Genomic DNA, 9634 nt, shown 5'->3' on the forward strand with positions numbered 1-9634 from the left:
GGTGCAAAGACCGGTTTACTATGTTTCCGAGGTGCTTAGCCCATGTAAAACGAGGTATCCACATTACCAGAAAATAGCATATGCAGTCTTTATGGCTTCTCGGAAACTTAGGCACTACTTTCAGGAGTGCTCAATAATCGTAGCCTCGGAAGTACTGTTGAATGACATCATCAATAATCATGATGCCACCAGCAGGATCGCAAAATGGGTCGTCGAGCTCCTCCCTTTCAAAATCCTGTATCGACCAAGTTGGGCTATTAAATCCCACGTGTTGGTCGATTTCGTTGCCGAATGGATGGAACCCAAGCTCCATAGAGAGCAAGGAGGGAAAACAATTTGGTTGTTGATAAGAAGGGAAAGGAGGGATAATCGTTTTACTCCAATTCCTCAAGGATTTTCTCTTACTGTCAAATTTAGAGGAGATAAGTCCAACACTATCCGCAAAATGGCATAGGATGTTCCATGCATGTTGAACAAACTCCATGAAACTAGGGTGAAACTCCAAAAGATTTTAAAGCAACAGATCTGGGTTTTGGAATTATCATGTTGATAGAGACCATGATGGGCAATGCTCGGAGATGTAGCGGGAAAGGGTTTTTGGAATGGTATTAAGGAAAGAGGGGGTCCGGTACTCCCCCCTCAAAAAAAAGAGGGGGTTCTGTGGGCCGAAGAAAAAACCCGGTCCAATTGCTCTGAAGGGGCTCTTGTTGCGCTTTGAGTTGAATGTAGGCCCATTTTTTTGCCAGAATCTGGGGATTCTCCCAGAATCCGACCCCTACCCAACTTCTTCCAGAATCTTTGAGCCTCATTTGTTTTACAATCCTATCTAGTTATGGTCTAATTTAATAGGATTGTAAAATAAATGGGGTTCAAAGATTCTGGGAGAAGCTAGGTAGGGGTCGGATTCTGTCAAAAGAACTGGGCCGTAGACCCGGGCCAAGATGGGCATTTAAATTAGGCCCAAGGCACCAACCACATTGTTGAAGATGTTCATTCATGTAAGTTTCCTCAAGCATGTTCATGTTTACTCCGTTCTGTAAAAGCTGAAATCACCCATGCGGACCCCAGGCGGTCAAAGAATTCCGAGCGATGATCGCCATTACAAGTGTTAACAAGATGCCAACTTTGAGCAGAGAAGCGCGAGGTAAGATGAATGTGAAAGGCGAAGGGAGGAGAGTTCATGACAGCACCACCACGAAGCAGGCGCCATGCCAGAGTTACCAATCCAAGGCTGGAAGCAGAAATGGTCAAAACGCTTGTTGGCTTGTGGGCAAAGCTTTGCAAGTACACATGATGTTAAAAGGCTACAGGCGTGACCGTTGTTTCTATGTTCCTTTGAAAATTTACAAAACAAACTTGGCCATTTTCTGACATGATCATGTGAGCGTGCCAAAACAAAGCTCCCCTGTAAGCAACTTCGACCAGCAGTTTCTGAACTACTCCATCCAATCCAAAAAAAAAAGTGTTGTGGCTTTAGTTCAGCTTTAGCTCAAATTTTAAACTAAAGCCACGACACTTTTTTTGGATCGGATCGAGTAATATATTAGCTAAAACATTATATGTATATTACTACAAAGGAAAATGGTTCTGTGCTCCTAATAGTTAATTTACTAACTCGTACTACTATTTTCTTTTGTTCGAGCATACGGTATAATAGTATATGAACAAAGTATGTAACAAACATTTCAGCAAAGCAACGAATGGGATTTTCTTTGCGGAGCTTATGCCATTATCTGTCCACTCTATGGTAACTTTTTGTAAACTCATCCTCTATTTTCTTTCTACAAATGACGCTACGATCTACCGAACATCCAGATAAGAGTTGCTTCACCAGCCAATCCCACAAGGAAAAGACTACTGAACAACAAGCATACAACACAAACGAACGAAAGAATGGCTGCATTATTATTTAGGTACTAATAAAGGGCCGGAGACCATCGCCATCCATATCTATCTACCATTCAAGACGGCAAGGCCTTCTTCTTCAATGCCTCTATATCCACTGGCCACTGCATTGCATTCCTCTCTCCTCTTCTTCCTCAAACCGATGATGCCTTGGGGCGCAATGCTGCTCCGACGACGATCGTCGCATTGCAATTGGGGTGGATGAACCAAGTGTTGCTGCAATGCCTGTCGTTCACGTTTCTGAGAACTCCCCGAATATGTTGAGGCATCCGTCCCAGCGTCCTTGGTCCCTTGCTTCCCAGTACCCACCTTTGTAATGATATGTCCCGTCCTCAGCGTCCTGCTCAAACCATCGAGGCTTCCAACCATTGTCTTGAAGTTTAGTTGACTGTGATGAAAATAGATATAGTGAAACTGCATGGCAAGTGATTTATACTAGCCAGTACCAACTTTCTCAGACAGACAGCAAGCAAGGGAGGAAGAGATCATACCATTCTTTGCCGCCGTTCCAACCTCAACTTCTCTGCATTTGCCTTCTCATACTCACCGTTCTCTAAATGCCGCTGGTCTGGTCTTAGCCGTGAATCAGTAGGGGGGAGTTTCTCCTTTACCATGGTCAAAAAATTACGTTATTTAGGTCTTGACAGAATATTATGGATTATGGAGTATTTACGCATATAGATTACAACCACACCAATACCTGAAGCTCTGGGGTCAGCTCATTCAATGTGATCGCAAAAGAAGATAGATTGTAACGAGTTGGGTTGGGAGAAGGTTTGTTCTTTTCCCAAAGTAGGGAGGCACCTTGCAATTGATCGGCGCTCTTGACCTTGGAAGTATCTAAATTGCTATAGTACATACTTTCGTCCCATTTTCCTATTAAAAATGAAGCCTTCTTTCCATCATTGTCCTCCACGAAGCCTTGTACCTTAGGAAATTAAGGTGTATGCAAGGAATGAACAGAGATCCACCAGAAACAGTTACACATTCACAAATTCAAATAGGGGAAAACTGTTTACAATAGCATTCAGGCTAAACAGCATGGCTGTAAACGTAATGTGTAATACCACTACTTTAATATGTAAGCACCCCATTACAAGCCATTGGATCATCATGAGAATGAAATAGTTTCATCGTATCTACACACATTTGGTCAATTAATAATTCTAGCAAAATTGATTCTAGGGTTCAGGGCAGGGGTCTGTAACCTTGCATTGAAAGTTTGGACGAGATATTTACACGACCTATTCCTTAAATAAAGTGATACAGGAACGTGCTTTGCTCATTAAATCCATGAAAACTACGCATTAACTATCCATGTGTCTGCATCCTAGTCCAAGTAAATATGCTACACTAGGCCACTTACGGTATGACTAACACAGATTGGTCAGAAACTCAGGAGGTACTGTGCTCAGAGGAATACAAGGTGCTATTCACATCTCTCACGATAAAATATAAGATGACCTGTAAAAAAAAGGAGGCAAAGAAAAACATACTAGGTGAGGATTGCGGTCAAGCAGCGATGGCTCTTTGAACTTGAGTTTACATGAATACTGCCGATTCCCCTTAATGTGCATAATTCCATGATGGTTGCAGTACAGCTTCCCAAGGATGAGGTTATTAATAGTTGTTGTCACCTGAAAACGCATCACCATGTGACAGGCAGAATTCAGTTTTGAATATAGTTCCAATCCGTGAGTGTCCCGTCTTATCATGCCACCCACCTTACTCCACTTGAAGATCTCACCGTCATCAAATTCCACTGTCAAAACGCCAACAGGATCAACTTGAATTGACTGCCCCCAGAACTTGGATTTTACATTGCTGTCGCCCCAGAATTTCCAGCCCTTGCCTTCAGAGTGGCAGGCAATCAGCATTGGATGATGACTAACCTATCCATGCAAATGATGAACAGCAACATGCTGCAATTAAAAGCCTCACAAGCACAGTTTCAGACTATTAAGATACCAATGTTCAGTTCCCAAGTTAACAAAAGAGGCATGGTGTATTAAACAGAAGAAATTGCATGATTTTGGACACAAATATATCCAACAGCTTTTGACTAAACAGACTAAGTAAAACAGAGTTTTTTGCACGAGTAGAAGAAAGAATACTAACTGACCTTCTCGGCAAAAAAGCGGATCCTTCTATCAGGAAAATCAGCTTCATAAGTCTCTCCTAACAATGGATTGAATGGTTTGCAAGGTCTCGCGACAGATGAAGCATAGCCAGAGATCGCAAAAGCAGCTACTTTCAGGATTCTCATGAGGCTATTCCCCTAAATTTCAAATGCAATAGATACATGAGTAAAATTTGTAATAACACTTCACAACCTCAGCACATGGAAATTTCAAACAGAAGAAAACTACCAGATAAAAAATACAATATGTATAAAGACAAATATCCACTGATCTGTGTTACTAGATAAACTGCCCCATTCATAATAAATTTGTGGCAGAACTCAATCAACGTTAACACTATTCCGTAATCGATGTTAACTCCCATGTGGCCACAAACAAGAAAAACAACTGGTGACTACTGTTACTGCTCCGAAAACACTAATCATAAAACAGTTGAATATCCTAGAAATTCAAGACCATAAACGTATAAGTGATCTTACCACTTTTCCATATTCATAGGCTTGATCCAGAAGGTAGGAATATTCGAAATCTTCAAAGCACTTTTGGAGGGATGAAAGTGGCTCGTTGAAGTAAACTGGAAGGCATACTCGTGTCAAATCCTTGCCAACACTATCTTTAATAATGGACCAAAGGCTGATTCCTTTCTCTTTCTCAGTAGGTTCTGGTAGTTTACTCCGTCGTTTGATTTCAGGTAGCATGTTGTTAGAATCTTGAATTTGGATATCCACAACTTCTTGGCCACCTGGATTATCTATGTTAGTAGCACTGTGTACACCACAATCTGTGGAAGCTGACATTGTTGAAGATCTGCTGTTTGATTCTGTGAAGTAGTCTGCAGCATCAAAGAATGTAGAGCCCTCTTCACAAGTCAATTCACCACCATCTTGCTTCTCAAATTCATCAGATTCTGTCGTGCTGTATTCTGGGCAAAAAACAAATCACTGGATCATTAGAAAAGCTAATGCAAGAGCATGGGATAACTCAGGCATGCTGATTATAGGCCATAGTGTAGTAAACTTGCAACAGCCTCCGGAAAAATAAAACTTGCATCAGTTTCCACTAAAAATAACTTGCAACAGTTTCTTTACTTTCTTTAGGGAATAAGGCAGCACATATAAATAATTCAGACAACTAAATGAGAAAGGTTAAAAAGCATCCAGCAGAGACAGTTGAAAGAAGGGCGCAAGCACCACATAAGTAGATGCATGCAGCTAACACAGTGCAGTAATTTGATCAGTATGTGTAAGAAATCATACCACTAAAATTTCCATGACGGGAACTAGAAAATTCATTTTTTGTCAACGCCCCCTGTATTATATTTCCATCTTTACCTTCCTGCACAAATAGGCGTGTAATACACTATGTAAAATTCCTGCAGGAAAAAAGAGCAGAGTAACCTTTCAAGGAGAGTAACCTTTGCAAAGTTAAGTAAAAGGTTCCATACGAGATTTACTGATAAGCAAAAACATATGACCAATAAGCATATGATGTAGCTCCACTATTTAGGTTCAGGCATTAGCAGTTCCTGCTACCTATCAATTCCATACAAGCATTTTGTCTTAGAATTTTGCATGGCCTCAAAAGAAACATACGCAGCCATTCTTACCTCAAAATGGTGTCTGCTGGATCCGAACAAGCTTAGATGATCGTCATAGCGTAGCTTCAGTTGCTTTCTGTAGCTTGAAAACTCCGAAAGCATAATCTGTTCGCAGTCCTGTATAAGACTCTCGTTTAAACCATCCTGGTGCATCCGATTTCGAAGCCTTGCAGTGGAAACTGAAATATCACTCTGCACAAAAGTTATTCTTCCACTGAGTGACCTGAGCGAATAAACACTCCTCGCCAAGATCAAGGCCTCGATCCAAGCAACACGGTCATCTTTTGAATCTGTCTTCAAATGAAGTGTCTTTGTGGGAGAAAATATGTAGAATCTCCTGTCGTCGGACTTGCTCTCCCGAAATGCGGACACCTAGAGACATGAGAACAAATTAGCACCACTATGTTACTCACAGGGAAACGTTGCACATGGAAATGAAGAGAACCTCCTGATATGAGACGCTACTTGTCAAGGCCAAAAATGGAGCATATAGAAAGCCTGGAATCTATCGAACTAATAGATGAGCGCTTCGATGTTTATTCCGTTAACAACCAAGAGGCAGACAAAGTAGAGGACAAAAAGCAGACACAAGAAAATGATTTGGTATTCCAAGAGAAATCATGTGATTCGGTTCCCTCCCTCTACCTTCAGCTTCAATTAAAGGGTAAAGGAAGGCAAGCAAAGGAGCATCTAACAGTCAACAAGAAAATATTTGGGGATGAGGAGAGGGGGTGAGGGGGATCTAGAAAGTAGGAGAACCAAACGACCTATGCAGCTCTTGAAGGTCCACGAGGTCCCCCTAATTCAATCCAAGTTGCACACAGGTCCCCCGTTTTAGTCCCTCTACCTCTCTATGTGACCACTTAATTTTAACTGTACATCCTTGAATTCCTGGGACCCATGTCCAATTGTATTGAAAAGACCCGGTGCTAGCTAGTACTTCTACTACTGCGGGTGCAGCAGCAGCAGCAGCAGCTAGTAAAAAGGGGCTCGTGGAAAAGCAACCTCAGGACCAGTACAAGCCAATAATGCAAAATTCAAAATTGCAACAAGAAATTCCCTGAGCATATCCTCTAACCACCTCTTCCCTCCGATTGTTCGACTTGATGATACTATTAAAGATTAACCATGTCACCATTGGACCACTTCTACCATGAAAGTAATAAGACAGAGACTAGCGGCTAAACTTCGTTGTCTTTGCAGCGGTAGCAACTAGCAAATGACATCATTATCAGAAGCTGCAACACACAAACCTTAGAAATTTGACCAAATCTGTGGAAAGTACAAGGCCTCCATGTCCAAAGATGTGCCTGTGGCTGCGTGATAGAGAAAGCTAGCTATGGTCTCTTTTTGGGGGAGATTACACTTGAGGGGGAGAAAAATAGCAATGCCTTTTTGTTCATTTGTGGTGAAGCTAGATAGAGCTAAATTTGGACAAGAATTTGCGGGTGGTACTGGACCACGGAAATGGTGATTGGTTAATATAAAATCCAACCTGTTGATAATAAGCAATTGGTATAAAACTTAAAATGTCCATCCAAATCACGAACAAACCACAAATCGGTTAGAAACCTGCGTCGAAACACAAAGACTTTTCAAGCATTTTGATTGATTCCCTGATCACCTCTATTAAGCACCGACGAGAAAAAAAAACATCGGAAATTTCAAAGAGACAGGACATGAGATGAATAGTTTGGTACGACGATGCACCGCCGGCAAAATGACAAGGAATATCACGTCACTTCGATCCAGCGCTATGACGCGCTCTCCCACCAACCATTTCATCATAAACAAGGCGAAAGCGCGTTCACCGATGCAAGAACTGGGAAGGGATTAACTAATAAACCTCGGGGAATCTGAGCATTTGATCCAGGGACGCAATGCAATGTGCCAAACGAAGCACTGGATCGAGGGGTAAGCACAAGAAAATTCAGAAGAAGAAGAAATCGCACGGAGTAAGAGACGGGGTTGAAACGATCGATCAGAAATGCGGAGGCGAAATCTGGAGAGGAAATGGAAACAGAACTGCCCCCAGCCCCACCATGAGGCGGGTGCACACGGACGCCACAAGGCGACGAGGAGAGGAGAGGAGAGAAGGCAACCACCGACCTTGAGGCAGACGACTCCGACGGGCTTCTCCGGGCGGCGCCCCCCGGCGATCATCGCGGACGCGCCGCCGATCAGCCTGACCTCCCCGTCGTCAGCGATCCGTCCCGCCGCCTCCCCGCCCCCCGCGTCGGCCCGAATCTTGGAGTAGGAGAGCACCCCGTCGCGGAGCGAGAACCAGCGCTCCCGCCACCCGCGGCCGTAGTTGGTCCACTTGTGCAGCACGCCGGCCACCGCTACCGACCCCGGCCCCGGCGTAGCGGTGGCCGCGGCGGGCTCCGGTGCCGGCGTGGGCGACGCTTCGGGCTGCGGCGGCGCGGAGGAGAGGCAGCAGAGCGCGTGGTGGTGGTGGTGGTGGTGGTGGCTGCTGCTGTGCGTCATCGTCGTCGGCTCGACGACGGCGAGGGGAGAGAGGGGGGGACGCGACGCGACGCGACGCTTAATTTAGGAGCGGTTGGATGCTATTTATGTGTGGGTCACTCTGTCTCGGTGGGTGCTCTGCTCCCTCTTCATCTTGCTCTTCCTTAATTACTTATTGAAATACTTATAAGATCGATTTAGATCACTAATATATAATGATCTAATCGATCTTATGTTTCTTTATAGAGGGAATACTTATTACTGATGTATCTTTTTCATTAGAACTATATATTCCCTGAAGGGGCTTTTTGATCAAAGAATCCTTCCTAGGTTTTGTCGTTTGATTCATAGGATTCAAATTATAGAACAAAATTCAATAAAATCATTTGTGCTAGATTTCATGAAAAATCTAACATGCCCTACAATCTCTTAAAAAATTGTTTATTTTTTTCCGCAAAAAAAATTGTTTATTTCATGTGATGCAATCAAACAAACTTAAATCCCATGGGAGTCATTCTTATATTTTTTAGTCCTTCGTCTTTTACAATTTGGTGACTCAAAAAGGCCTGAACACTAATAATTACATGGATTATAGCCCCCGCTACGAGGTGCCTAAGTAAAACGTGTCACCCTACAGCGTCATACAATGATACAAAACACTTCGAGCTAAGGAATGCCTCTTCATATTTGTAGTTCTATATTAATTTCAAAAGGAGAAGAACGATCCATAAAGCATGGCCATGTCATGCCCCTTCTCTTCTCTAGTTCTCTTGCACGTAGGATTTTTCAGGACACGCGAAGAGCGAGAGGATATATTTCGTTCCATATAAAAAGAACTCACCAGGATTAAGAGAAGCAAGATGCGGCAATACACCAATAGTAATACATATAGGAAGAAGCAACTTTGCGAAAACAAAAATAGTACCGCCAAGTCACAACTATGGCAAAATGTACTTTCTTCACCTCTCGCTTCTTGTTGTTGGAAGTAAATAAGTTTTTTTTAAGCTTCTTCAACTCACTTATTGTTAAAATTCCAGCCAAATGAATTATCTAATGTCTCACTGCCATAAACAGGAAGTATTACTTAGTTAAGCCTACATGGGGTTATATTCTTATATGAAATAATAACATCTGTCAAGTTGGTTGTCATATGTACACCTAACAAAAAGGGTTAGGAACTGATTTAAGATACGTTTCTTCTTCAAAAGCCATGGGATCAAACCTGCACACTATTATGATTTTTTTTTTTAATGAGACACACATAGGAGGGAGAGAGAGAGAGAGAGAGAGTAGGGTGGGAAGCAAGAAGGACATATATCCCGCTTATTGCACTACATGCAAGGGGGCATGCACAGGATGTCATAGGGATCAGGAGTGCTTCACGTGCTATGACTAGATTTAGCGGGCCTCAATGCACACTCGCTTTAGGCTGGTCATAGTGCGAGTAACATAGGTAGTAACATAGATGCCACATAAGCAAAAATATTGATGTGGCAAGTAATTAATGAGGAGAAAGGCACCTAAT

At 42.7% G+C, this 9634-nt stretch overlaps 1 protein-coding gene across 5 annotated transcripts; it reads right to left on the reverse strand.

Moving 5' to 3' along the window:
* Nucleotides 1–1683: 1683 nt before the first annotated feature.
* Nucleotides 1684–8172, reverse strand: LOC119337429 (oxysterol-binding protein-related protein 2A-like). Of its 5 annotated transcripts, none has more exons than XM_037609565.1 (10): nt 7753–8172; nt 5653–6015; nt 5303–5381; nt 4526–4968; nt 4028–4183; nt 3630–3797; nt 3402–3542; nt 2606–2833; nt 2397–2510; nt 1684–2293 (listed from the first exon to the last, which is right to left on the reverse strand). In XM_037609565.1, exons 1-10 carry the CDS (start codon nt 8128–8130, stop codon nt 2138–2140), a joined length of 2226 nt encoding a protein of 741 aa, XP_037465462.1. In that variant the 5' UTR covers nt 8131–8172; the 3' UTR covers nt 1684–2137. The 5 variants fall into 5 exon arrangements, with proteins under 5 accessions (XP_037465462.1, XP_037465466.1, XP_037465465.1 ...); XM_037609569.1 differs by lacking the exon at nt 7753–8172 and adding an exon at nt 6897–6919 and having other exon boundaries at nt 1707–2293; XM_037609568.1 differs by lacking the exon at nt 7753–8172 and adding an exon at nt 6411–6513 and having other exon boundaries at nt 1707–2293.
* Nucleotides 8173–9634: the final 1462 nt, after the last annotated feature.

The sequence above is a fragment of the Triticum dicoccoides genome, chromosome 7B (genome assembly GCF_002162155.2).
Source record: "Triticum dicoccoides isolate Atlit2015 ecotype Zavitan chromosome 7B, WEW_v2.0, whole genome shotgun sequence".
Lineage (NCBI taxonomy): Eukaryota > Viridiplantae > Streptophyta > Magnoliopsida > Poales > Poaceae > Triticum > Triticum dicoccoides.